Genomic DNA, 24,612 nt, shown 5'->3' with positions numbered 1-24,612 from the left:
CATGTGCGGCCCTGGGGCGTTCTCGCTGCAGCAGTACCTAGGTAGTTACCACTAGTAGGTACCTACCGTCCTATAAAATGTGTGCATGTACATACAGTACGGGCAACCTCTCTTGGGTACCGAGTACGTGCGTGATTGGCCCGGCACCACGCGTGGCCATGGGGGTGTGGCTGTTGACTCTGAGGCGCCCGAAGCCCGCCCCGCAACTACTAACAACTTCGACTTCATCTGATATCTGGGTCCACCAACCTACCTTATTCTGCAGGACGTGGACTGCATGCGAGCGAGCATATGTGTAGTATGTATGCGCCCCCGAGCATGCCTCCCAGCACGTTCTATGCTCAAGAGCGTCATCGAGCATCGTCGTCGCCTCGCGGTCATACATCTACACCACCGTGCACGTCACCCCGATCCGTTGAACCGACCATGCATGGCCATACCAGTACGAAAACGATGCCAGACCTCACCTGTCCTCTTGTGATCCCAGTACCTATTGTCCCAAAATGAAAGATACAACCAGCCGTAAAAGACCCCATGCAAAACCGGTTCCTGCCAGCTCTCTCGGTTCGCAGACATCTCTCCCACCTCCCCTGTAGACTCAGTTTTTGCCATAAACCCAAGCACCCCAAAAGGTGTAAATCCCAGCAAGTCGTCCGGGAACGCCATCCCTCCACTCGCAACCCACGCCAGATCTTGCGTCGCCACAATCCTGTGCACCAGCCATGACATGTAATACCGGGAACCCAGCCGCAAATGGCCAACCCTCACGGTGGTCCCTTCTCTATTCGGGCTCTTCTCTTCGCCTAGCATGGTCTGCCCAGCGCGGCCCGACCTGCTGCAGTTCCAGCAAAAACCCCAGATGCTCCTCCTTTTCCACCCCTCTAGCCTGCTCAGGCTACCAGACCCATGGCCGCCAAATCACCTGCCCGGGTTGCCGCCAGCCGAGGCGTTCTCCGACAGCCTCTCACGCTGAATCATGACTCGCTCGTTGCAAATGTCGATGAAGGTTTCAAACTTCTGGATGAGCTTCTCTTTCTCTTCCAGTTTGGCCTTCAGCTCGTCAATTTCCTTTTGCTTCTCGTCTTCCATCTTCTTCATATCCTCGCGGGCCTTTGCGAGCTCTCGCCGGAGATCGGCTCGTATGCGGTCCTCGGGTGACTGCTGGGGCTTGGTGTAAATGGCTGGCCGGTTTTCAGCTATGCCCGTAGCCACCTTTGCCGGATTCCGGTTGATGGCGGCGCGGGCGTTGTATATATCCCTTGGGAGCAGATGGCAGTCTGGGTTTTCGTTCTGAAGAATCTGCAACGTTTCGGTGACGCCGGCACCTGCAGAAACGTCAGCGGAAACTGATCGACCATTTGCTGGCTGCTCCGACGACGTACCATTGTCCTTAAGCTGCTTGACCGCCGCCACCATTTTGCTATCTAGCTTGCGAGCGGCTGGGTGGTTCGAAGGTCCCTCGCTCGGGCCATGGTTGTGCTTCAGGTGCGCCAGATCAGGTCGGTAGCGAATTGTCCACTGCGTGCGCTGCTCAATGGCGAAGAAGCCGAACGGACAGTCACATTTCCTGGACGACGTCTTGCGTTTGCGAAATTCGGGACTGACACGGCTCGGCGGCTTGCCCGCCCGGTCGCAGACAAAGAGAACCTTTTTCAGGCCCGGAACTGTCTTCTTTGACCGGCCAATGACGATTGCATAGCCCACCGATGTGCAATACCGCAACACGGCCTTCTGGACAGCCTCCAAGGTCGGATAGCTCCCTCCTTCCGGGGGCGGCGACATCAATTCGCCCATTGGCTGGGAGGGGACGTAGGACGGGTCGTTGAGGAGCTTCGCTTCGAGCGTGCTCGCATCATCGTTCCCATCATTTTGTCCTTCAGTGTCCATGTCATCCACGGCGTGGTCATCCTGCTGTTGAGGAATCTGGGCTGGCGGCTGCTGCGGCGAGGGTTGCACCTGCTGTGCTTGCTGCACCTGCTGCATCTGAGGCACCTGTGGTACCTGTGGCACCTGAGGCTGTTGCTGCGGCTGCGCGGGAGGCTGCGGCATCTGCTGCGGCTGCTGCTGTGGAGTTTGCTGCTGCTGCTGCTGCTGCTGTTGTTGCTGTTGTTGCTGTTGTTGCTGTTGTTGCTGCTGCGCCTGCTGCTGCTGTTGCTGCTGCTGTTGTTGTTGCTGCTGCTGCTGCGCCTGCTGCTGCTGTTGTTGCTGCGGTGGGGGTTGTGGCGGCAATTGCTGCTGCTGCTGTTGTTGCGGCGTGTGCTGCTGTTGAGGAATCGGATGGCCTTGGTGCGATTGACGTCCAGGGTGGCCCGGATGTCCCTGGTGACTCTGATGTCCCTGGTGCCCCATATGGCTCTGGTGCGCTTGATGCGCCTGCTGATGGGCCTGGTGCTGCGCCGCCTGGTGTGCCTGATGTGCCTGGTGTGCCTGGTGCGCCTGGTGTTGTTGATGCTGTTGTTGGTGGTGAGGCTGCTGCTGCGGGTGCTGCTGCTGGTGGTGCTGCTGGTGGCTCGGGTGCCCCAGATGCGGCTGGTGAGAGGGATGAGGCTGCTGGTGCTGCTGGTGCGAAATGATAGGGTCATGCGGTACAGACTGACTGATGCCGCTGGGGAATACCATGGGCGGCGGGTTCGGCTGGGGCTGCATCTGTTGCCGCTGGGGGGCAGCTCTCTGTCGCTGGACATTGAGTGCGTTGGGGACATGGCTCTGCGGCGCCCGCGACGCCGGGTGGCCATTGGGAACATTGGTGTTGACAGTTTGCTGGAAAAGGTGCCCCGGATAGGCTGCCTGCGGCGGCTGCTGAGGCGTGTAGGCCTGGGTCTGGTAGGGCGAGGCGGCGTGAGGTGCGGGAGACTGCTTGTTCGGCTGGTGCTGGTTCGCATGCGAGGGTGCAAATCCGGGGTTGCGGCGCAAGCCGGCCTGAGAGAAGTTCAAGCCGGCGTGGGCATTGGACCCGGATGGCCCAAGGCTCGACATGATGGCGGCAGCGGGCGAGGGGCGACGACGACGCCTATTTATAATGCTCTGGCCAGTCGGTGACGGAGGAGGTGATGGTCAGTGTCTAGGACTGGCCGTCCCGTGGTTGGCGTTGACTGTTGACCGCGGCAGCGGGCCACGAGGCTCGCGCGGGTGACGCCGGGGGCAGCGGTGTACGGCTCGCAGCGACAACGGGTGGGTGTGGACGAGGTTCGTGAGCAGCGAGCGAATAGGCGCGTAGGCAGGCGACGGCGACGACGACGACGACGGTGACAACGCTGACCAAGGCCTTTCGAGTCTCGGTCTGCGAGCAAGAGAAGCAAGATGGATGGGGGGGGGAGGGAATAACAATCAATCCCTTGGGAGGAGGTGGTGTGGTCGTGTCAGGCCCGTCGTGGAGGAAAAACACTGCGCTGACGCGCGCCCGATCGCTCCGCTCGTGTCGGGCCTCTGTCGTCCCCTCGCTGCTCGTCGCTGTCGGCTCGTGATAACCCAGTCCGCACGTCTGTATGCCCTCGATTGATGAAGCAACGTTTTGTCGTTGACGATGGCGCGGCTCAGAGAAGAGCAAAACCCTGGACCTGGTTTGGGGGTGTCGTTAAGGACGATGGGCATGGAGGAGGAGGCGTGGAGGTGCGGTGCTGGGTAGAGGTGTGGGCAGAAAGACGGGAGGAGTGGCATGGGAGTGAGAGAGGGGACGGCAGCCGGCGAAGGGGGAGGGAGGGCATGGAGGGAGGGATGGGAGCGCGCACCGGGACGGGAGAGAGCTGCTGGGCTGAGGTGTGGGAATTTTTTCTCTGCCCTGCCGCGTCACGATAGGCTGTGCTGGCTCGGGTCCTAGTTGCTGGCGCCCGGCGGGGGGGCGTCTCAGGAAGGTTCCAGTGCTGGGCTGAGTGACTGGGGGGGGGGGGCGCTGTGCGAATGCACGTAGCGCGTTGGCTAGCACCGAGGCGCGAGCCCAGTGGCGGGATTGGCTGAGGAGGCCGGCGTTGGGAGGTGGGAGTGGAGGGGGGAGCGACGGACGCCGCTGCTCCTCGCTGAGGTGGGCTGCACCCGGCTGCGCTGGAAAAGGTACTTGCCCTGCCGGCTCGAACCTTAACGGTCGGGGGTACCACCCGTCTTGATGGAAGGCCGCAAGGCTCGCAGCCCAGTGGCTAAAGCGTGTCCCACTGGCGATGCCCTAGGGCTGGCCTGTTTGAGAGGGGGGGGCCGCCGCCGGGGGGGGCGCGCTGGGTTGGCCAAAGTCAGCTGGCCTCTCACTCACTCATCAACATGGAAGGTACAGTACTGCACAGAGGTACCTTTGTACGTCCAGCCTAGACCAGCGCCGCCTCATCAGGAAAGTCCCTCCCTTGCCTTATAGCCCAGCTCAGCGTTCGCGATACGTCTAGATAAACGACTCGTGCCGCGCATCGCCGTTGAAAATCCCGCTGGGGCGAAAGGCCGTGCAGAATTTTGTCCTGCTCTCCACCGGATGTACATTGGCAAGCCGCAAAGTTCTTCTGCTGATGATGTTGCAGCTCCGAGGGCCAACCGGAATGACCGCCCCCTCCTCGGCTTCTCAGGACCAGCCCCCAGCATGTCACGGCGTCCGTACGACGCCGTGGCTTCAGCGGCCTTGCCCGCCAGGCCTGAGTCCTCGACACGTGACGTGTGTTACACCCAGAACTGCAATGTGACAGCTGCTCATTATCATTATTATTGTGTTGTAGTTAGTAGTTGGTCAATAACTTGATCACCTTCCTGTCGGACAGCAACTTCGCTCGCCGCATCACACGCCTCCGCCGGCATCTTCCATCACCGCATTGGAGCACATGCGTCACGACGCGATTTCCCCACATGCGGCTTGTCCAACCACCCGTGTTGCCTGAAACCTGGCCTCTGTGTGTTCCTTCCAAAAGATATCTCGCTGCTCTAGCAGAAGTGTTGGATATGCCGTGTAACTCTAAAGCGTGGTGCTCTTTGGCTGATGACTTTCGCATCCTTGTGACTTCGTGCTCCCTATACTCCGCAGTTCCTGCCTGTGTGTATCCGACGCCGCCCCTCCACAGGCAACCCCGACCCTCAAGCCTGGTCTTCCATTAATCCGGGGGCTGCAGAAAGCCGGCGCCCCTACCCGCACGTATGGTATCGTCCCAGGCCAATAGCCCCAGTCGCAGACTCCAAACTCCGCCTCGCCCGAAACCAAAGGGAAAAAAGGCAGAATCACATATAAAGTCATCACCGGTCCATATGCTTCCTCTTCTTGCTGGGCCGTCGGCTTGAGTCATCATCGTTGTCCACAAAATGTCCCTTGTCCAACTGATGCTGCCTCAGGTTGTCCGGCCGGCGCTTATACTGGCTCGTGCACCCAGGGTAGGGGCATTTATATATCTTGGGTGGTCCGGTACCGTGCTGCAGTTTTCTGTGTTTGGCCATGCTACCTCCGAACCACCGAGGATCGCCCTTCGGTCGGTAGCCGCAGATGTCGCAGCAGCTGTCCGCCTTCACTTTTTTAGACGACGATGAGACGGGTGTTGGTGAGGCAGAAGTTGGCGAGCCCGCTGCTGCTGATGATAGGCTGGAGGACGACGATGCCTCCGGAGTCGGCATCCATGAGGCGCCCATTGGCGCCGGAGGCTCGACGGTCACCACAGGTATGGACGTTGCCCGTACAGGTACAGGTGCATCCGTAAGGGACACGTCGAGTCCAACGCGTAGCCCAAGGCCACAGTTCGGAACTTGACTCAACAAGTCATCCATATTTGGCGTCATTCGGCCTTCAAAACCGAGGGGCTCAAACGCCGCCTCTGCGTTGCTCATGCCTACATCTGCTGGGGCCGTCTTGCCAATTACAGATGCCACCAACTGCACGCCGCTTCGATAGTATCTGAGGCGGGGATCTGCGTGTCCAAACGACATATCGAAGAGTTGAAATAATGAGTCGATCTGTTCGCGTACAGAGAGAATATAATTGTCGAATGGGACGCTGAGTGGAAGTCGCATCTGGTCGTGAGTTAGTTTAAAACCTTAGACGCTTTCGCAAGCACCGTTAAACGTGCCTTTCCCGCTTGCAATAGCTCCAACTCCAGTCGACGTGGCGTAGCGATGTGATTTGACTTGACTCTGTCCAGAATATCGCGCATAGCCGATCCAAAGGCAGGAACTCCATTATGCTGTTGCGCAAGACAAGTCATTGCGTCTTCGGCGGCGATGGCAAACGGTGAGCCTTCATGGGCGTCCAGGTTAATGTCGTTTATGTGTTCTCGCCATACTTCCGATGCCTGTATGTCGATATGCGTGGCCTTGCGCAGGACCGAGGCTTCCACTTCTATTATGCTTGTTAGCTGCTGTTAGAAGGCATACATCGGTCAAACTTGCCATCCAGGAAGTATTGTGCGACAAATACTAGTGGGTCGGATCGGTCCATGCTTTGACAGGTCGCCGGCGCTTTGCCCTTTGACGTAGCCGGGTCGAAATCTGGCTGTGACAGGCTCGACCGTAGAAGATCCACGAAGTCATCGACGGGCATGGCGTCTGGTTTCCACAAGAAATCAACGACCTGAATATATGCCAGCTTATTCTCGCGAGATAGCCATGAGCTGTATGAAACGGCCTGGGTAAACAGAGCCGTGGACCGGGAAGCAGCTTCTTGCTCATCGATAACAAGCGAGAGCGCATATACAACGTGAACGAAGCAAAGCAGCTTGACGGCAGAAGTGACGACGTTGCCACTCAAGAGATCAGCCATGGTCTCCAGGCCAGCCAATGCGACAGATGCAGCGGACATATTGCAGAACTGGTTAACGACGTGGTTTTTCCCATCGCATCGCAAGCCCTTCATGGAGTGTGTGATATGGACCTCAATGACATTTTGTGCTGTTTGAATCAGCGCTGGGGTGTCGACGTATTGATTCCGGAAGGCATTAGCCAGCATCGTTGCAGAACTTTGGGCATTGTTGGGCCAGTGAAATGCCAGATTTCCTTCCAAGTGTTGCTCCTTCGAGGATGGCTCAGGGGCCGGCTCTGGTTCGGTGTCAAGCGCATCCGGCATGTGAAGGATATCGAATGTTGGCAACTCTGCCGGGAGTTCTTGTATGACTGGCCCGGCCGCAGTGTCCTGAACATCCATCTGCATCTGCGCCGCAAAGTCGACTTGTCGCTTATACTCACTGTTGCCCTGCGGGAACACATCGGCGAGGTTCAAGTCGTCAGCTGGGGAGGTAAGTGCCGAGTCGAACCCGGGAGCCTTGCTCCAAGATCCCGACCAGGCGGACATAGGGGAGATGTTATGGCTGGCAGTGCTCGAGGTACTGTTGGTACTGGCTGTACTGGCTGTTGACCGGACTGACGAGCTTGGGGCAAGCATGCCAGCCTTGCTTTTACCCCTTGATCTTGCACGGTAATAATCTGCCAGGCCTTGGGTGTGTACTTGCAAGACAGGGCGGTCGTAGGGAGAGGGCCGTGCGACGACATCCGCGGCCACATTCGGAGGTTCCGGCGTTGGGGAGAGGTCCCAATTGATGAGTGACTCGTCGATCACGGCGCGTACGTTTTGGAGATCCACGGTTTGTGGCTGTGGTGCAACCGTGGTGGTCATGGATGACATGTTGAATAGGTACGCCGGGTATGATTCAGGCTCCTCTCTCGCCTCCGGGATGGTGGCAAGATAATGCTCGGAAGAGCCGATCTCGTGGATTTCGGTCGACTGCAACTCAGCTTTTGGAGGTTCCAGGGCCGACTCGTAACTTGGAGGGTCGTCTTTTATATCCAGATCCAGGTCCGGAAGACTGCCATTCTTGGACTTGTGGCCCAGCGAGCTGAAGAAGTTTCTGGCCAGGGACATCATCCTCTTTCTCTTGGACGGGTGCCCTAGGCAACGTCTGCACTTGACGTCGCCCAGGTGCTCGGCCTTGCCGCAGTCATAACACCAGTACTCGCTTGACTCGAGGTGCTCACAGGAATAGAGGTGCTGCAGCATGAATTCGTGGTTGGGGAAGACCCTGCGACAGCGAAGCATGGGACACTCCCTCATCTGCTCGGGAGTGATCCTCGCTGAGCCATTGCGCTTGACGGCGACCCAGACGATAAATCTGTGCAGGGAACACTCATCGCTCGACATCTCGCGGGATCTAGTTGACAGCGGTCTTGGGTCAGCTCCCGGGCAGACTTGCGCCGTGCAGCAACAGGCAATCATCTCGAGCGCATGGCCTTACACGCAGTTGGGCGAGCTCCTCTCGCTCTCAAACGAAGTCACAGACGCAGAGGCGGTCGAGCCAGTGCCAGAGCGGCGCAGACCCAGTCGGTGGCCAGCGGGACTTCGGGTCCATCGTCGTAAGGCTGAGGCGGCGAGGCCCGATTCCTCAAAGGAGGAACGCCTTGAGGAGCTCTCCATAGTCGCACTCGCTGACGGTGGTCTGTTGTGAGCAGGACAACGCGGCGGGGGGTTCTCTAGGCAAACGGCAAGCAGATGAGGACCATGGCCAGGACGAAGCAGAGAGATCGAATAGAGTTGTTTGGCCGTCACGAGTTGCCACGCATGATGTTTTATTCGAGGTCTGTCCTGGAACACTGCGGGGAGGGAGCCACGAGGCGTGCTGAGGCTTGAGGCAGCCACAAAACAACTGGTCCGCCGTTGGTCCTAGGACACAGTGCTGCAGCAGTGACGAGCAGCATGTATTTAGGACTTGGCGAGTGTGCATGTAGGACTTGGAACGGCAGGATGGGGGGGGGGCTTTCGAGCAGGGGGGCCCGATGAGGCGGCTGAGCGAGCACACGGGAGCCGGGCCGGGGCTCGGATCCCACAGCCTCCCGAGTCACCCACCCCGTCTGCTCAGTCTGCTCTGCTTTCCCGGCCGCGCTGTCTATGAGTACGACATTCATGGCTGAAAGGCGCGGGCGACCTTGCGTGCTTGCTCCCCCTCCTGGCAAGCCAAACCTTGGCGGAACGGCATGGAAGGGCACAGCAGGATGCCGTTGTGCAGAGGGGCAGGCCAGGGTGCACAACACGGAGTGACGACGCGACCACAGGGCGCACCCGACACAGCGAGCAGACACACCCCTCCCCCCCCCTCCCCGCGTGTGCATGCGTGGCTGTGGGCGATCTGAGAGGGGATACCCAACAGAGCCGCATCGCAGAGAGTACCTAGGGCGTCGATTGGAGCGCTGGAGGCAGCCTGTCCTCACGCCCTGTCCTGTCAGCAGTCGTCAGCCACACAGGACGAGGCAGACTTTCCTTCATACCCACGGGCAGATCGGAGCCCCCGATAGGTGGGGGACACGGGCGTGGGCTTGGCGGGGCCAACCGGGCAGACGACGGCGCTCGAGCGGCAGCGACTTGCAGTGGACGACGGGATGGACTCGTCGAGGGCACGATATGCCTCGTGTCGGTATACGTATTGGGTTTCGTAGTCAGCGGTCTCCCTACGACTTGGGAAATACCCGACGTCTCGGCGCATCTCCAACTACGTACCTCGGAGGCGCCCACCCGTTCCTGCCAGCAAACTGCCTTCCCGTTCCAGAAGCAACAACCCACACACCACCTGCTCCTGCTGCCGAGAACCCATTCCGACGCCACACTTTCAGCTCAAGTAGCAACGACAACCTGTATCGTAGGCCCCACGCAAACAGATACTATGTGCGCTCGCACCAGTCATTCACAGATATTCCCACGATCGTCACGCCAAAACCCATCAAGCCTATATCCACAGTCTGAACAGAGCTGACGCGAGCCCCGGCGGTCGTCCAAGTCCGTTTCCAACTTGGTGCACGTGTGCAGGGTAGTCGCTTGTCTCAACTGGCACCCCAGTTCGGCTGTCATGATAATCGGCTCGGGCACACGCTCATCAACGAAGGGCTCAAATGTGTACTCACATGATAGAAACATGCCATGCTTCGATGTCGTTGCTTCATATGCTTTATTGCCCGTACGACAAAGGATCTAAGTTGCCCGCGGCCTCATATTTAGGTGACTCGTAAAAAGAAAAATTGCTCGCCGCGCCCATGTATGTGGTACCAGATAGTATACAAATGTAAAAGGAAGTGCGCGTAGCGCCATGTTCTGAGCCTCATCGACCGCTCTCGTCCTGTCTTTGTGCAGGCTTGCCAACCACCTCCCTCAAAACCCTCAATTTCTCCTCTGTCACGCGTATTGCCTCTTCGACCTCCTTCTCGTCCATTCGCTCTTCGCGCAGCTTCTCTTCCACAGTCCGTGGCTCCAAATGCCTCTTTCGAGTAATTGGCCCCCCCGAGTGTAAGCGGTCAAGCCCGACACGCTCATCGAGCCACTCCCACAGCTCACTGTCCTCGCGCCGCCACAGCTCCTCGTACGCTGCCAGACGGCTGGCGCTGTAGAACCCAACTTCGGGGCCGTAAGGCGAGACGTTCTTCCTCGGCGTGGAGCCGAAGCCAAACCACATCGCAACGAGTAGACCCACGAGCAGCCCGTACATGACATTGCCCGTGAGCACGGGTTGAACCAGATCGGCGCAAGGTTCGATCAGGCCCCTGACCGGTTCGAATAGGCCCCAATCCTGCTTCGCCGTCCGCTTTGCTTCCATCTTGCCCTCCACGCTGCCATCGGTCGACTGCAGAGCCTTGCTCCTCTTAAGCTTTCTCTTTGCCCGCGCGGGCCCATTGGGGCCCGTGCCAGCTCGCGAGCGAGTAGATGCCGCAGCCTTGAGAGCTGCAAACAAGTCTTTGCAGTGCTGTGTTTGGCCATCGACAGCGCCCTTTTCGATGGGACCTGAACGCGGTTAGCATCCTGCACTGACAGCCGCGTGATCTCCTGCACTTACCTTTCAGCCAGCTCTTCCCGGTCCATTCGGTTGTGCAGTTGACCTGAACGCGAGTGGTGTTGTTTTCTGCCCAAGACAAACAGAACCTCGTCTTGACCAGAAACACATTTCCACTAGGTACGTCTGGGGTTTGTGTGGAGGCGCTGACGTTGACGGCTCTCTCTAGATCGAGATTGTCGACAGTCTCCGACACGATGCACTTGGTTTGTTTGGGGCCGATTGACGCGTAGAGGGGCTTGATGTATGAGTAGGTGCGCGACCTGTTGTCCAGATTCAAGCCCTTCTTATCATCCATCTGTAGTTCGGTGCATTTTTGATCCCCTGCTAGCCACTTGGACATCCACGCCACCGAGGCAGGTCCAAACATCAAGTTGTACACCTTGCCCAAAGGGGCAGCGATGATGTCGTCGCCGACAATTTTGTCAAAGTGACTGGCCGAGTCGCCACAGTCTGTGGGTGGGTGAGTAGCAGGGCCCGGGAAGTCGACAGAACCCCCTGGAGGGGACGACGTATCCCCCGGGGGCTCAGCAGGAAGGCCATTCTGGACGGTCATGGCCGACGCCTTTCTGAGGCCAGGCTTCTCCGCGTCGGCTTCCACACCACTGAGCTCCGTCGCCTGCGTGTTGGGAATCTCGTCGTTCTCCTCTTCGTCGTAAAAATCGTCGTCGTCGTCGTCGTCGCCCTCGCTCTCGTCTTCGGATTCGGAGGCGACTTCTTGTGGCTCCCCTGCACCACCGAGCATTTCGTTGCCATCAACCTTTTCAGTCTTGTCACCTCCGGTACCCTCAAGTCTTACGCCATTCAGCGTGCTTCTCAAAGTCGGATGCCCGAGTTTCCAAATGTTGACGATGAGGTCATACGTCGCATCCCTGCTAGTGAAGCTGGCAAATATGTGTTTGGCATGAAGGGTTGAGATCATGAGCCCATTCTTGAAGACCAGCGCGGTGCTTCTTTTTTCCACTGACACAATCTCGTCAAAACTCATGACAAGGGTCGTCGTCCAACCGAGAATATTGCTGCTAAAGCAGAGATGCCCCTCGGAAACATACAGCCTACCGTGCGCGAGAATCTCTCTCTGTAGAGCACAGCTGTAGTCTTCGATGAGGTAGTCATCATCGGGGACGCTCTTAAAGAAGGTGTGGAAATCACGATTGCGCTTCTTGCTGGCAATGGCGAAGCCTGTGAGCTTTGGCGCCCCAAAGCTGCCGCTCGGCGTGATGGTGGAGTTGTTGGTTGCGGCTGCCGCTGCAGCGGCAGTCGTGGCCGTTCCGCCCGTCGTGACAGAGCTTCCACGCTTTCTGTGCGGCTTCATGGCACTTCGTATGCTCGATGAACGCTGCGCGTGACCCTTGTTGTCCGCCAGATCCATCTGTGGGGGAGTCTGGTCGCCACTCGTCGTTGCTTCTGCGAGCGATCGGGGACGGCTCGCAGGGCCCTCTGAAGGTACCTCTGCGAGCCGAGCCTGCGGGTCAACGGGCGCAGATTCTGAGCGGAGTCTTGTATCAGCTGCATCCGAGAACTTGGCGCTGGCCGGAGAGGCGATAGAGCTGGACGGCTCCGCGATTCCCAGCTGACTTAAGCTCAAGTCGCCGCTGCCAAGCGTTCGAATGGTGGATTCTTTGCGGTCCATTGTGTGGTCGATGCGGGGTTCCAGGTCGCGACCAGCCTCAGGCTCAGCTTGGCTGGTAACAGAAGAGCTTTGAGATCTGGGAAGGCTAGGTCTGCTCTTATTGCTACCGATGCCAATTCCCGTGCCGGGTATGTTGTTGCTGAACGTGGTGGCTGCGTTTTGGGCAGCGGTTAGCACGGATGAGAAGAAGCCGGTCGCACTTGGTGTCGGCTCGCCGCTCTCGTCGGTGGGAGTCAGGGGGGCGGTGGTGATGTTGGAAAGCTTGCTCGGCGCGATAACCGAAGATCCGGATCTGGCCCTACGGTGCGCGCTCATGCTCTGAAATGATGGGCTGCTGCCATCCGAGCTCACCCGAAAGCCGCCACCATTCCGCGTCAACCTTGTCTCCGGTGCTGTCCCTCGAGCGGGATCGCCACCGTCGGTCGGTGTCGGGGGCGTGTTGACGATAACGGGCGCAGCCTTGTCTAACGTTGGCGGGGTACGGGGGGGTTTCGTCTCGAGTCGTGGTGGTTGTCTCGAGCGGCGGTCAGGAGACGATGCGGTGACTGCGGCCGGCGGCTCGATAACGATGGGGGGCGCTGTCGTGTCACGGCCCACGGAGGCGGGGGGTGTGATGCTGTCGCTGCCGGCACGACTACCTTGTGACGATGGCGCAGGCTGGAAATGGCTATTGGAATCGAGATGCGTCGCCTGTACGACGGGAGAAGACGTGGTCAAGTATCCGATGAGCGATGGATGCGCGGAAATCGTGGTCGGTCGAGCTGGTGGAGAGCTCGTTGCGGGTCGCGGAGCTCTGTTCGGACTGGGGTCAGACCTCTTGTTCTGCGCATGCAGCCTGCGCGGGGGCTACAGGCACCAACGGCTGGCGTTGTAGGCGCGGGCAAAGCAATTGTGGTGGTATATCGCAAAGAATGGATGGCTTGCATCCAAGAAGAAAACGGTCGGGCTCGCCGAGGAAGTGTGGGCATAGGTACTTCGCACGCAACGTAATAAGATGGGAAGGAAGGTGGGAGAGAGCTGACATCAGGTCGCCGCATTTGGGCTGTCCGCCGTTGGCGTCTCAGACGCGCGGGTCCAGGACCAGCAGTGCTGCTGCTGGAGCTCCAAACCTTGCGCCACGCGGTGTAGCCATCCGACCGAAACGACAAGGGGGGGGGGGGGCCAAAGGAATACAAACTCACCCTTCAGGCGTGGCTGATTGCTGCTGCAGGTCGGCAACGCTCGAGTTGCGGGATGCAAAGCTTCGGCCATCGTCGTCGTCGTCGTCGTCAAGCAAACCCGTAGAGTTCGTGTCGTCGCTGTCGGCGAAGCGGCGGCTTGCTGTGTCATCGTCGACGGCCGAACCCTCCGCCTGCTTCTGCCTTCTTCGCCTGCGTCTGGCCGTAATAGACTTTGGCAACAGCTTGCCTAGGCCATTGCTGCCGGTGCTGGTGTCCATGAGGGTGGTGTGCTGTTCTTGCAAAACAGAGAAAACCCACGGCCAGTGGCAGTATCGGGCGCGGGGGTTGTCAAAGGTCCGGGACCAGCCGCGTGCGTCCGAGGCGTTGAGGGTGTCTGGTTGCGCTCCCCGTCCAGGCTACCTGCCACAGTGGCAGATGGACCCGGTTACTACAGCTGAAGCTGTCCGGGATGGTCGGTGGTGTGGGCGCGGCTCAGCTTCAGCATGCGCATCTTTGACGACACGCCGGCGCCATGAAATGAGGTGGAAGATGAAGATAGCGATGTCAAGTCGTGAAGAGGTCGATGACGATGAGGTATAGCAGAGGGGAAGTGTGAGCCCAGGAGTTGAAGGTCAGCCCTGTGCTGTGGCCGTTTGATGGTCAGCCCCCCTTCCGCCCAACCCTCTCTCGTCGGTGGCTCCATTTTAGACGCATTGTGCGCAGGACCAGGCGACTCGGAAGGTCAGCTCCAGGTACCTGTAAAGTACCTGGTGTCCCTGTGGCCTACAGACACGCGCAAGGTACCTATCTCTCGTCCAGGTGGGGCCCGGACAGGCAGCGGCCCGGGGACATTGACGCTGTCAAGCTGTGTTCTTTCCACTGGGGAAGGAACCGCCGGCCACGATCGACGATCCTTACTCAGTGGGCTGGCTTTGGTTCTCGATGCGCCCGATGCGCTCAATGCAGGTGCCAAAACAGGAAATGCCACTTGTCATCGCGCGCTTGCTCCATTCAAGCCTGCCTGGCATACCCTGCAATATCGCCATCAACAACGCACTGCCAGCGAAAAATCATGAATGTCTCCAGAGCAATAACCACTGCTTGAATTGCGGGACTAATCAATGCAAACGCCCCTCTGGTGGGGGCTTGTGTCTCAGATGTGCCAGCGAAGCTCGAAGCACGAAGGCTTCTCACAAAGTGTTGCTTCGTGGTGTAGCTACGAAGTAGCATCGTCACGTCCCCGCATGCTGCACTCGTCCCATTTGTCCACAGGCACGTCCGTGTTGGGTGGGCAAAGCTTGTCGTACCCTCCAATACCGCCGATGCGCAACGTTACCAGACTGGGACGAGGAACGGCTGAGCAAGAACCAACTACCTATGATGCTACTGTACGGAGGCTTAACCTTCGAGTGGTCTGGCTGGCTTGTACTTTTTTGGCAGTGCCTGGACTCCATTCACTCGTGCATCACAGGATAAAGGCGAGCTGGGTATAGAACATGCGTTGATGGCCGGCTCCTACTCTGAGCTGCTTAGACTGCGTCTCATACCAAGAGTTGGCTAAAACGAGCGTTGCCGTTCGGCGTAGACCTGGCAAGGCGGGCAACCTCCCGCAGGAACCAGCGGATCGATGAAAGCAGTTCGTACAGGTACTGTACTGCTGTACGGTACTATTAGAGGTACGTACCTACCTGGTACGTAGCTGGAGGTCTGGTGGCTGGAGGACGACGCCCCGCGTCACCTCAGTCACCTCAGACTCGTGGCGGTCCCCACGAGTCCCGTCGCTGAGGACTGATAGCGCGTGTTAGGCGACACTTTGCCGTTCGCGGAGAACGCTAGCGCAGGTCGCATCCAGGGTCGAGGAAGCATGTAACCTCTACCCCCCCGCCGGCACTGACCTGCCATGAGAACCTCACCTCAGTACCTTACCCCTTCACCCACCTGTCCGTCAAACGTGCTCGACGCCGCGCGGACAGCCCCGGGCGCCCGGAAATGAAGCGAAGAGTATCTATACAGCGAAATCACCCTCATCATATCCAGGGCTAACTAGACGCACTCTTGTCTTCCTTCCTGTGCAAGCACTTTTCTTGGGGCCTTCTTGTCGTCATGGACTCGTCACCACTCGTCAAAGCGCACGACCACGCCCGCGCGGCTGCCGTCGCGACCCGTCAGGCCCAGCAGGCCACGACGTCGGACACGACTGTCGCCATCAGCGAACACACCCACGCCGCTGGCGAATTCGCCAATGCCGCGCGCAGCACCACCAGCCTCGAGGCCCTGCGCACCCTTAAGCTGCTGGAGGAGCACCACAGGCGCCTCGCGGAGATCCTCAAGCTCCCCCCGGAGCCGACCTCGCAGACGGGAGACGATGAAGAGGAGACTGGGGAGAAGGCATCCGTGCAGGATGAAAAGGGCGAGTCCGCGACCGGCCAGCAGTCGACCAGCAGGAGAGAGCCCCACGGTTCCAAGGGTGCGCAGATGCCCAGCCTCGCACAGCAGCGCCGAATCGCGGCGCGGGAGATGTCATCGTCGATTGCGAGCAACCTTGCCTCCGCCAGGGGGATTCGATCCAAGTACCGCGAGCAGCCGCTCAGCCCCAGCGTTTCCAACGATCAGGCTCCCGGCAACGTCGATCCCCACCCGCGCCGCGACGGCTCCAAGGCCAAGATGCAGGACATCATTGACCACCAGACGGGGACGCCGACCTGGGTGCCGCCGATGAGCGCCCCCCGGAAGCAAGAGATGCGATCCAAAGGCGTGCCGTCGCCTCGCGCAGAAGTCCCGAGTGCTGCGTCGACCGAGGACGCTGGGTACGCCCGTTTCTACAACACCTTCGGGAATCTTATCAACAAAATCTCGGCCCCGTTGGCGTTCGCCGGCCTACCACTCATTCAGGAGGAACCAGGGTCCGAGGAAGCTAGAGAGCCAACCGAGGCGAGGTCCGCTTCCCCAACGTCTGCAAAGCGCAAGGCCCCTCGCCCGCCGCCCAGTTCTCTCAGCTTAGACCCCGACCTGTCGAAGATCTACTCCAAGGCCACCATGAGAGCGTTGGCGAGAGAGGGACATAGCGCCAGTGATTCCTTCTACGTAGTGCCAACTAGCGGGCACACCATGTCCTACGCAAACATTTTGACGTACGCCGAGAAGGAGAAGCGACGCCTCGAGGCGTCTGCGCACAGCGACCTCGCGCCGCCAGCCGAGGAGGACGAGGAGGACTTTGTCGATGCCAGGGAGACGCTGGTGCCGCTTTCGCCGGGAGCCAGGCGCAGAGCGGCTCGCAGCCAAAGCCACACGGAAAAGGGCCTGCGCAACACCATTGAGGAGCTCAGCATGGAGAACAAGTCGCTCAAGGACATGCTGGACAACGTGTCGAAGCGCCTGCATGCCTTTGAGGCGAGCTCGCAGCACTCGGCCATGGCCCTGGCCGAGAGCTACCGGGTCATGCGGCCGGGCTCGCCTACTGCGACGCACGCCAGCGGCAAGGCTGCTATGGATGATGCGCTGCGCAAGAAGGCACTGGACATGGAGGAGCAGCTCGGCGCGGCGGTCAAGCAGATGGAGCGGCTCGAAAAGGACAATCGCAAGATGCAAAAGACGCTCGACAAGTACCGCGAGAAGTGGGACATGCTCAAGGCGGGGGCAAAGGCGCGCAGGGAGGCACAAGCCGGGGAGAGCGTCGAGGATGCGCGGCAGAGCTAAGCAAGGCACGCGCTGTGCCGAGGGAACACCGTCGATGATGTGCCTCATTAGGTACTGTAACCATCCATGCACGTACTGCGTCTGGGCCATGTAGTCACATCGGAGTGCAAGTCCTTCTGCGCGCCCGCCCGCTCCCACCGGGGTCACTCCAGCGCGTTGCAAGCCTCCATCTCAGTTCCACCAGAAGCTCACGCTGAAACTGATGCTCAAGCTCCTCACGTAGTGCCACCACCCGATCGGAATCACCAGCGTGTCGCCCGGCTCGAGCACGCACTCCCAGCACTCGACGCCTTCGAGCCCCCGCCGCATGTCCTCGATTTCCCCGTCATCGGTCCCCTCCGGCGGCTCGTCCCAGCCCTCGAGCACGCCCACGTCCACGGCGCTCGTGTTGCTCATGTCGACGCCGTGTTCGGGTGCGCGGGGCCGCATCGCGTCCCGCCCGCCGCCGCCGTCACTGCACCACGGCGGGTACAGACGCACGTACTTTGTGCCGACGACCTGGCACAGCAGGTTGTGGTAGCCGTCGGTGTGGAGCGGCGTGATGGTGCGCGCCGGCCCGAACCATGCGTTGAGCTGCGGCACGTCGACCTGCGGCTGGTCCTTGGACGGGTCGGTGGGATGTCGGGGCACCGCGGCCCAGCAGAAGTCGGGGACGCGGATGTCGTTGCGCAGGACCGGCATCTGGTGGAAGAGGTTGTGCTGGGCTAGATATCCCACTGGTCGCGCCGTGGAGACGCCCTCTGTGGCTTCCTCCTCCTCCTCCTCCTCCTCCTCCTCCTCCTCGTCGCCGTCCGGTGCGGGCACGTTGACGTACTTGTCGAGGAAGCGTTTGAACTGGATGAGCTCCTGGCCCCATCCCTCGTCGACATAGCTGCGCCCAACTTCGACGGGCACGAGACGGCGCCCGCCGAATGTTCGGGAAAGGAGATAGTCCTGGCGCCTCCACGGGTTCTCGTTGAGGGCCGGCCAGTGGCCCATGAGGTCGGTGAAGATGACCGGCCGGGCCCTGCCGCCCTCGGCATTCATGTAGTCCTCGAACCTGTCGAGCGTCCAACCGTGGTGACGAGGGCATGTCCGCTCCGGCGACACTGCCGGCCGGCCATACGGCTCGCGGCTCGAAAAGATGGCACTCGCCGTCCGTTGGCGCTTCAGCGGCGGCTCCTGAGCACCGGCCCCCGCGCTACCAAACTCATGCCACACTTGCAGCTTGTGAAGCGTCTCCTCGATCCAAGTCGAGCCCAGGCTACCTGCGCCGCCAGTGGTGATGAGTGCTCTGTCGAGCAGCTCGACGACCCCATCCATCGCTGTGTCGGTGACGCGGCTGCGGCTGCAGAGCGGGCGCATGACGATGTGGAAGGTCATGAGCACCAGCGCGTCCGTGTAGAGTTCCCGCCAGCAATACGGCACGCGGTCGTACCGATACGCGTAGAACTTGGCCATGGCGATGGTCGCGATGTCATCGAGTCGCCGGCTGAGCAGGTCAGTGTGCGCTGAATCGGCATCACCACCACCACCACCACCACCACTGTTGCCTCCGTCGCATCTCGCTTTGCAGATATGCGCCAAGAGCTTGCCCTGCTTCACGAGGAGCTGCGCTGTAGCCGTCGCCTCCGGGTCTGCCTCGGCAACCGCATCCTTTCGGGGGATCCCTTTGGAGTCATGGCCGCCATCATGAGTCGCCGCTGCTTGTTCGAGCTTGTTCTTTGAGTGCGACTGCGCGATGGTATTGGCTGCAAGAGTATATCGCGCCAGAAGCTGCTCACAAGCTGAGTCCATTATTAGTCAAACATGGTATTGCCGAGGGCGGGTGGGCTGATTGCAATCCTGCAGCGTGTAATGTTGAAATACGAAGTGAGAAATGGGTTCCATGACACTGAAAGCCAGGCATGGCGGGCGACCCACACCTACAAAGTACCACGACGTCTGTGGCACTCGATACCATACCTCCCGTCGCCAGCCACATTGCACGATGTTAGTTACAAAGGACACCGGCGTCATTCAACGGGCAAGTTCGCGTACACTGTACTAGATACCTACTCTCATGCAACGGCACGGACGAGTCGACCAGTTGCATCGCCAGCGCTGTAGGGCTCAAATCCAGGAGCTGTGTCGTGTTCTATTCCTAACATGTCCATACACCTACAATGCCGTCCCGCCGGCCTTCAATCATGTATCCGTCTCTTACACGCACACGCTCTACAATAGCAGGCGTCTTGCCCTCCTCGGCCTCGGCAATGCCCGCGCCGCAGTCCCATTGCCGCCCTTCCACCTTATCGTACACCTTGACCACATCCTCACCCGCTGCGCTTACAATCCGGCGGGCGTCAAACATCATGCTGGTGATGGGGTTGTCGTAGGCGTAGGCGTCGAAGATGGAGCCTGTCCGCAAGTCCCATATCTGCGCATGCATTGTCAGCACAGGGTGTACGAACGAATGGACATCGCGACACTTACTCTGACGCTCCTGTCTAAGCTGCCAGTCACCAGATGGACGTCGTCGAATTGTAGACACGTCACGGCGCCCGTGTGGCCCACCAGGCTTCGATGAACCTGGCCACTTCTAAGATCCCAGAGGCGCACCATGCCGTCGGCGGTGCCGCAAGCCAATGCCGACTCGAATACCTGCAGCGCGCCAACAAAGTCTGCCGAGGTACCTTGCGACCGCCCTGTCGGCCGCCACGAGCTGTCAGATGTGTTTGTCGCCGTAGCCTGAGCGGCTGCCCACATCACGTCCAACGTCTGCACACAGCGGCCCTTTTCCAGGTCCCAATGGCGAAGTGTCTTGTCTGCCGACCCAGACACCAGCACGTCACCCCTGAAATACAGCGCCGTGACCTCATCAACGTGGGCCTGCAGGCTGAAGAGCTCGCAGTCGGCCATGCTCCCTTCAGGCGGGTCGATGGGCTGGTCGTCAGGATTTTCAAAGGCGATTGCATCGTCGTCCTCACCATCCTTGTCGTGGCCGCCGTGCGGATCGTAGAGAGCGCGGCTGAGGTCCCACAGCTTGATCGTCGCATCCGCGGACCCAGTCGCCAGGATGTTATCCTCAACCTGAAGAGCGCGAACCGACGCCGCGTGTCCTTCCAGGAAGCCCATACATCTGCCGGCATTCAGATCCCAGACCTTGACGGTGTCGTCGAGTGCGGCCGTCACCATGGTGCCAAACGGCGCATCAAAGTCGAGGGCCGTAACGTTGTCTCGATGTGCCCGGATCTCGCGAATACTGGACCCAGCCTCGAAATGTTCGTGAAGAATGGGCATCGACTTCCGGCGGTGGACTTTTTTCGGCCTGCGCGACGGCGTGCTGCTGGTCGAGTTTGGAAGCTTCTCGTATACAGATTGCGACATAAATCCAGGATCGTGATCGTCGGCGTCGCCAACCAGGTCGGCCTCGTCTTTCGTAGGAGCTTCTTGGGCTATGGCCTCCGCCTCGTCGACGAGCACCTGGGCCTCCTCTAGACGCCCCTCGACATCGATAACTGCGCGCGAACTTTGTGAGTCCTACGTGGAAGGCGATATTCTCAGCTGTAAACCTACTGTCGTGCTCTAGGAGAGCTTCCTCTTGCTCCAGGCCCGCTAGTCTCTCCAGGATGATCTTGCGCATGCCGTGAAGGTTGGCAATCTTGTTGTCGATCTCGCGGATTTCGCTGCTGGCCATGTTCTTGCGGACGCCGAGTAGCTCAAATTCGTGCATCATGGCTGCCTTCTCCCTCTTCAGCTGGGACAAATGCTTGGCGCCTCCAGTCTCGGGCGTTGATGCGCTCTCTTCCAGAAGCTTCCTACCCCTAGAGACACGGCGTCGATGCTTCTTCCCTTCGTCAGTCAGCTCGGGAAAGCTTGCCTGGAAGCCCTGGAAGAGGGAGTATGAGTTGTCATTGTCTGGGATGTTGGAGAGGAGGTCGTCAGACAGGTGGGTCAGGGCGCGATGCTGTATTTCGGTCGTGGAGAGCTTCGCGCGGACGAGATCGGTGGGCGTCGTGCGAGCCATGGAGAAGACACTGCGCTGAATGGTCGGGCGCTTGAGCTGCTTGTGCACCTCGGCCATGGCTGACTGATAGTGGTGGGTGGTCGTCGACTCGGCATTGGGACCCATGAGATGCGTCGCCGTCGTGGTCACCTTGCGGCCGAAGGCCTCCAGGCCACGGGTCTACGGGCAAGGAAGAGGATGAGTTAGCCAAGGCCTTGGAGAGCCGGCCATAGGGATGCTGCGCACCGAGATGATGGAGTGGTCCTCTTCCGCGGCGTCGTCGGGGAAGCCATAATGGTTCTCCTGGTCCGCCATGGCGCGGCGGCCGGTCCGGCCTGCGTGGCAAGCAAAATGAAGCGATCGATCGGCGACGTGTCGTTGTCGACTTCAAGAGAGAAGGGACTCGCGGCGGTTGGGCCTCAGCGCGGTTGTGGCCTGCGTGGGAGCAGCTGAGCAATGGCACGCGACCAGCAAACCTCGCGAGGAGCGAAAGTGCGACAGCGCAAGCGGAGAGACGCGACAAGCCGATGGCACGCACGAATAGAGGGTGTGAGGTGCAGCTCGTGGGTGCATCCGTGGGTAAGGTTGGAAGTACCTGGGTACCTTAGTACATTCTACCTTGCGCTACCTTCAGCCCCGCCGGCCCCGACAGCACACCCGCAGCAGCCCGCCTGCCCGGCAATTGAGCACGCCGATTGGAAGCCCCCGACAGGCGGCCCGGGCGGGCGCAAAGTGCCCGCCTTGGGTGCCCGCAGGTGGCACTGAGACACTGCGCGACTTCAACGGGGCCTTGCCCGAGGCCCCCCCCCTGGAGCTGCGGACGGACCGCTGCTGGACGCCTGCAACGGCGGCTCTGCCGGCGCCGGAGTGCCATCCATTGGATGGACTGGGACCTGGAATGACGATTTCGAGCACAGCCCCTGGCCTTCGTTCACACGTGCATCGTACAATCCTACAACCGGCGATCCAAGAGCCCTGGAGCTCTCCTTGCATGACTCGCCGCGATTTGCGACGGCTGTCTGGCCACTCACTCATCAGTCCTGCTGGTGCCCTCCTCGCCCTCCCTCCCGAAGCCACGCCCGCAGCTACTTAAGCCGGTGTATCTTGGCTGCTTTTTACGTGCGCCACCCCGAAAAAAAGCTCGGCACGTAGTAGTGAGACGCATCATCTTCCCGCCTCCGGCCTTCGGAGTCCACACGGCCTTATCCTCCACCACAAAACGATCGCATCCCACGCTTTTGAGCTCGGGGCGGTCGCGCAGAGAAAGCAGCCGACTGAATACCTGGACCAGCCTCGCTTGCGCGGTCCAAGATCCAACAATCATGGATTCTGTCGTGGACACCGCCGACGTCAACAAGGCGCTCGATCTTTCGCACATCCGGTTCCAATTGATGTAGGCCGATCCCCCCCCCGCCGGGGGCTCACGATCGACAAAGATGCAGCATGCTGATTGATGTTGCAGCCGGTTGGAGGACACCATCACCTTCCACCTCATCGAGCGGGTGCAATTCGCCCTAAACAAGGTGCTCCAAACACTTGCCCTCTGGCCCTGGCAGGTAGTCTAACTAACATGGCGGCCGCGCGCAGACCATCTATGTCCCTGGTGCGATCCATATTCCCAACAGCCATCTGAGCTTCTTCGACTGGTACTTCTCCGAGCAGGAGAAGCTGCAGTCCCTGATACGCCGCTACGAATCGCCCGACGAGTATCCGTTCTTCCCTCAAGCCGTCCAGACGCCCATTCTCAAGCCACTCAACTACCCCAAGATCCTACACGAAAACGATGTCAATGTCAACGACAAAATCAAGGCCTTCTACATTGACAAGTTCCTTCCGGCCGTATGCCCGGACTTTGGACGCGAGGACCGCGGCGAGTCGGAGGAAAACTATGGTTCCACTGCGACGTGTGACTTTGCCTGCTTGCAGGCCCTATCGCGGCGCATCCATTTCGGCAAGTTTGTTGCCGAGTCCAAGTTCCGCTCGGACCCGGAAAAGTACACGCGCATGATTCGGGCCTCTGACCGCGAGGGCATCGCGGCGTCCATCACCAACTCGGCTGTCGAGAAGACCATTCTCGAACGGCTGCGACTAAAGGGCCTTACGTATGGAACTGATCCCAGTGCCCCTGGGGGCACCGAGGGACCAACCAAGATCAATGTCGACGCCCTTGTGTCCATGTACAAGGACTTCGTTATCCCATTGACTAAAGAAGTTGAGGTGGAGTACTTGATGCAGAGACTTGAGAAGCCCAGTGCTTAACAGCTTTATTTGATTATTGGGGAGGGCTTAGGTACTCGTTAATGGCCTTGACTGCGCCTTCAAATTTGCTCGCCTCGATCAAAATCATGTGTCCAAATGCCTTGATGCCCATCTCCTGGAAGGCTCGCTTGCTGTCTGCAACAGCGTCGCCCTCCTTTGTGTAAGGGAAGTTGCCGTAGGCTAGAGCGTGTTTCTGCAGGACCTCGTCTTCAGGGTGGAAGTAGTACGTCGACGATTCATCCTTGGCCCTTTTGCGTTTCCTGTCCTCCACGTCCAGGGTCGACTCAACTTCCTGATACGTCTTGGAAAGAATCAGGTAATGCGTGAACTCGTATGGCTCCTTGTCCTCGACGGCGGCTTCCACCTCGTCCATGAGCATGGAGTACATGGGCGGGCTAATCTCCGCAGGGACGTTGATGAGCCGCTCCGAGAAGACGAGGCCAACATGTTTGCCGCCCTTGATGAGCTCCGACACCGGGGCGAGCGCCTCGTTGGTTTGCGCCTTGTCGGTGAGGTATTGGAGGATGTCTTTCATGGGCTCCTTGTCGCGATTCTCGTGCGTGTTGAGCGCGGTGATCATGGCGTAGGGATCGGTTGCCTTGCCGTCGACCTTGACGGTCGAACCGATGGTCGGCTGCGACAAGACGAGGTCGGAAAGGGCGGACATGTTGAAGAGGTTGGCGTCAACGTCGAAGAGTTGCCGCAGGAGCGACTTGACGCCGTGGAAGTCGATTTCCGGGTCGTAGTTGAACCATTCAAACTCGACGTCTACCATGTCAAAGTCCTGGATCATGAGTTAGCAGGTCATATACCAGCCAATTTCCCTTGGATGAGCGTGTCAAAGGGGCTTGCCTCGTCGTCGCCGCTGTCCTGGTCCATCTTGTCGACCCCAGCATCGGCGGGCGGCGCATCCTCGCGTGACCTCTTCTTGCCCATCTTGTGTGACTGAAGAAAGACTGTCTGAGACGGCTTTGGGGCGATGAAATTGTGACCACCGGAGAGAGATCGCCGGAGTTTGGTGAAGGCTTCAATTCAATGTGCGAATGTCACCACTGGGAGCTTCGCCGCCGAGACTCCTCCAGCACCGTCAGTCCGGACCATGTCAGTAAATTTTGTCAGGCTGCCCCGCGCTAAGCCCAACCAGGGCTG

The 24,612-nt window shown here is 59.6% G+C and overlaps 8 protein-coding genes across 10 annotated transcripts; 2 read left to right on the top strand and 6 right to left on the bottom strand.

Annotated features, from left to right (window-relative positions):
* Window positions 1–199: 199 nt before the first annotated feature.
* RBF1 (Transcription factor rbf1 (RPG-box-binding factor) (Repressor-activator protein 1)) lies at window positions 200–3,703 on the bottom strand. The gene has a single exon (XM_047992612.1). The coding sequence runs from the start codon at window positions 2,974–2,976 to the stop codon at window positions 919–921; it is 2,058 nt and encodes a 685-aa protein (XP_047845414.1). The 5' UTR covers window positions 2,977–3,703; the 3' UTR covers window positions 200–918.
* Window positions 3,704–4,646: 943 nt separating this feature from the next.
* On the bottom strand, window positions 4,647–8,650 carry JDV02_007875 (uncharacterized protein). 2 transcript variants are annotated; one of them, XM_047989412.1, is made up of 4 exons: window positions 8,172–8,650; window positions 6,337–8,087; window positions 6,018–6,286; window positions 4,647–5,961 (listed from the first exon to the last, which is right to left on the bottom strand). In XM_047989412.1, exons 1-4 carry the CDS (start codon window positions 8,348–8,350, stop codon window positions 5,197–5,199), a joined length of 2,964 nt encoding a protein of 987 aa, XP_047845412.1. In that variant the 5' UTR covers window positions 8,351–8,650; the 3' UTR covers window positions 4,647–5,196. The 2 variants fall into 2 exon arrangements, with proteins under 2 accessions (XP_047845412.1, XP_047845413.1); XM_047989413.1 differs by having other exon boundaries at window positions 6,337–8,650.
* A 1,210-nt stretch (window positions 8,651–9,860) lies between these two features.
* Window positions 9,861–14,158, bottom strand: JDV02_007874 (uncharacterized protein). The gene is made up of 3 exons (XM_047989411.1): window positions 13,563–14,158; window positions 10,752–13,174; window positions 9,861–10,699 (listed from the first exon to the last, which is right to left on the bottom strand). Exons 1-3 carry the CDS (start codon window positions 13,817–13,819, stop codon window positions 10,023–10,025), a joined length of 3,357 nt encoding a protein of 1,118 aa, XP_047845411.1. The 5' UTR covers window positions 13,820–14,158; the 3' UTR covers window positions 9,861–10,022.
* Window positions 14,159–15,462: 1,304 nt separating this feature from the next.
* On the top strand, window positions 15,463–17,349 carry JDV02_007873 (uncharacterized protein). The gene has a single exon (XM_047989410.1). The coding sequence runs from the start codon at window positions 15,645–15,647 to the stop codon at window positions 17,235–17,237; it is 1,593 nt and encodes a 530-aa protein (XP_047845410.1). The 5' UTR covers window positions 15,463–15,644; the 3' UTR covers window positions 17,238–17,349.
* MDV1_2 ([Histone H3]-dimethyl-L-lysine(36) demethylase) lies at window positions 17,085–19,067 on the bottom strand. Its single transcript, XM_047989409.1, has one exon. It carries the CDS (start codon window positions 19,011–19,013, stop codon window positions 17,409–17,411), a length of 1,605 nt encoding a protein of 534 aa, XP_047845409.1. The 5' UTR covers window positions 19,014–19,067; the 3' UTR covers window positions 17,085–17,408.
* A 172-nt stretch (window positions 19,068–19,239) lies between these two features.
* Window positions 19,240–21,774, bottom strand: MDV1_1 ([Histone H3]-dimethyl-L-lysine(36) demethylase). Its single transcript, XM_047989408.1, has 4 exons — window positions 21,451–21,774; window positions 20,775–21,384; window positions 19,692–20,716; window positions 19,240–19,635 (listed from the first exon to the last, which is right to left on the bottom strand). Exons 1-4 carry the CDS (start codon window positions 21,517–21,519, stop codon window positions 19,360–19,362), a joined length of 1,980 nt encoding a protein of 659 aa, XP_047845408.1. The 5' UTR covers window positions 21,520–21,774; the 3' UTR covers window positions 19,240–19,359.
* A 382-nt stretch (window positions 21,775–22,156) lies between these two features.
* On the top strand, window positions 22,157–23,521 carry ARO7 (Chorismate mutase). The gene is made up of 3 exons (XM_047989407.1): window positions 22,157–22,597; window positions 22,667–22,727; window positions 22,792–23,521. Exons 1-3 carry the CDS (start codon window positions 22,527–22,529, stop codon window positions 23,461–23,463), a joined length of 804 nt encoding a protein of 267 aa, XP_047845407.1. The 5' UTR covers window positions 22,157–22,526; the 3' UTR covers window positions 23,464–23,521.
* BCP1 (Mss4p nuclear export) lies at window positions 23,454–24,524 on the bottom strand. 2 transcript variants are annotated; one of them, XM_047989405.1, is made up of 2 exons: window positions 24,316–24,524; window positions 23,454–24,247 (listed from the first exon to the last, which is right to left on the bottom strand). In XM_047989405.1, exons 1-2 carry the CDS (start codon window positions 24,397–24,399, stop codon window positions 23,477–23,479), a joined length of 855 nt encoding a protein of 284 aa, XP_047845405.1. In that variant the 5' UTR covers window positions 24,400–24,524; the 3' UTR covers window positions 23,454–23,476. The 2 variants fall into 2 exon arrangements, with proteins under 2 accessions (XP_047845405.1, XP_047845406.1); XM_047989406.1 differs by having other exon boundaries at window positions 23,454–24,337.
* Between the last annotated feature and the right edge of the window lie 88 nt (window positions 24,525–24,612).

This window comes from Purpureocillium takamizusanense, chromosome 7, assembly GCF_022605165.1.
Source record: "Purpureocillium takamizusanense chromosome 7, complete sequence".
Lineage (NCBI taxonomy): Eukaryota > Fungi > Ascomycota > Sordariomycetes > Hypocreales > Ophiocordycipitaceae > Purpureocillium > Purpureocillium takamizusanense.
This window is presented reverse-complemented; position numbering and strand designations above follow the sequence as displayed.

Excerpts from the sequence above, each read along its gene's own strand:
- RBF1 (XM_047992612.1), bottom strand. The coding sequence starts at position 2,976 with ATGTCGAGCCTTGGGCCATCCGGGTCCAATGCCCACGCCGGCTTGAAC.
- JDV02_007875 (XM_047989412.1), bottom strand. The coding sequence starts at position 8,350 with ATGGAGAGCTCCTCAAGGCGTTCCTCCTTTGAGGAATCGGGCCTCGCC. Across the intron at positions 8,088-8,171 it reads AGGAGCTCGCCCAACTGCGT|ATCCCGCGAGATGTCGAGCG; the intron begins GTAAGGCCATGC and ends GCTGTCAACTAG. Across the intron at positions 5,962-6,017 it reads AGCTATTGCAAGCGGGAAAG|ATGCGACTTCCACTCAGCGT; the intron begins GCACGTTTAACG and ends ACTCACGACCAG.
- JDV02_007874 (XM_047989411.1), bottom strand. The coding sequence starts at position 13,819 with ATGGACACCAGCACCGGCAGCAATGGCCTAGGCAAGCTGTTGCCAAAG. Across the intron at positions 13,175-13,562 it reads CAATCAGCCACGCCTGAAGG|AGCTCCGCGACCCGCAACGA; the intron begins GTGAGTTTGTAT and ends CAGTCCGAACAG. Across the intron at positions 10,700-10,751 it reads CGGGAAGAGCTGGCTGAAAG|GTCCCATCGAAAAGGGCGCT; the intron begins GTAAGTGCAGGA and ends AACCGCGTTCAG.
- JDV02_007873 (XM_047989410.1), top strand. The coding sequence starts at position 15,645 with ATGGACTCGTCACCACTCGTCAAAGCGCACGACCACGCCCGCGCGGCT.
- MDV1_2 (XM_047989409.1), bottom strand. The coding sequence starts at position 19,013 with ATGGACTCAGCTTGTGAGCAGCTTCTGGCGCGATATACTCTTGCAGCC.
- MDV1_1 (XM_047989408.1), bottom strand. The coding sequence starts at position 21,519 with ATGGCGGACCAGGAGAACCATTATGGCTTCCCCGACGACGCCGCGGAA. Across the intron at positions 20,717-20,774 it reads AGCTCTCCTAGAGCACGACA|TTATCGATGTCGAGGGGCGT; the intron begins GTAGGTTTACAG and ends GTTCGCGCGCAG. Across the intron at positions 19,636-19,691 it reads GCTTAGACAGGAGCGTCAGA|ATATGGGACTTGCGGACAGG; the intron begins GTAAGTGTCGCG and ends ATGCATGCGCAG.
- ARO7 (XM_047989407.1), top strand. The coding sequence starts at position 22,527 with ATGGATTCTGTCGTGGACACCGCCGACGTCAACAAGGCGCTCGATCTT. Across the intron at positions 22,598-22,666 it reads CACATCCGGTTCCAATTGAT|CCGGTTGGAGGACACCATCA; the intron begins GTAGGCCGATCC and ends TTGATGTTGCAG. Across the intron at positions 22,728-22,791 it reads TGCAATTCGCCCTAAACAAG|ACCATCTATGTCCCTGGTGC; the intron begins GTGCTCCAAACA and ends GGCCGCGCGCAG.
- BCP1 (XM_047989405.1), bottom strand. The coding sequence starts at position 24,399 with ATGGGCAAGAAGAGGTCACGCGAGGATGCGCCGCCCGCCGATGCTGGG. Across the intron at positions 24,248-24,315 it reads AGGACAGCGGCGACGACGAG|GACTTTGACATGGTAGACGT; the intron begins GCAAGCCCCTTT and ends CTCATGATCCAG.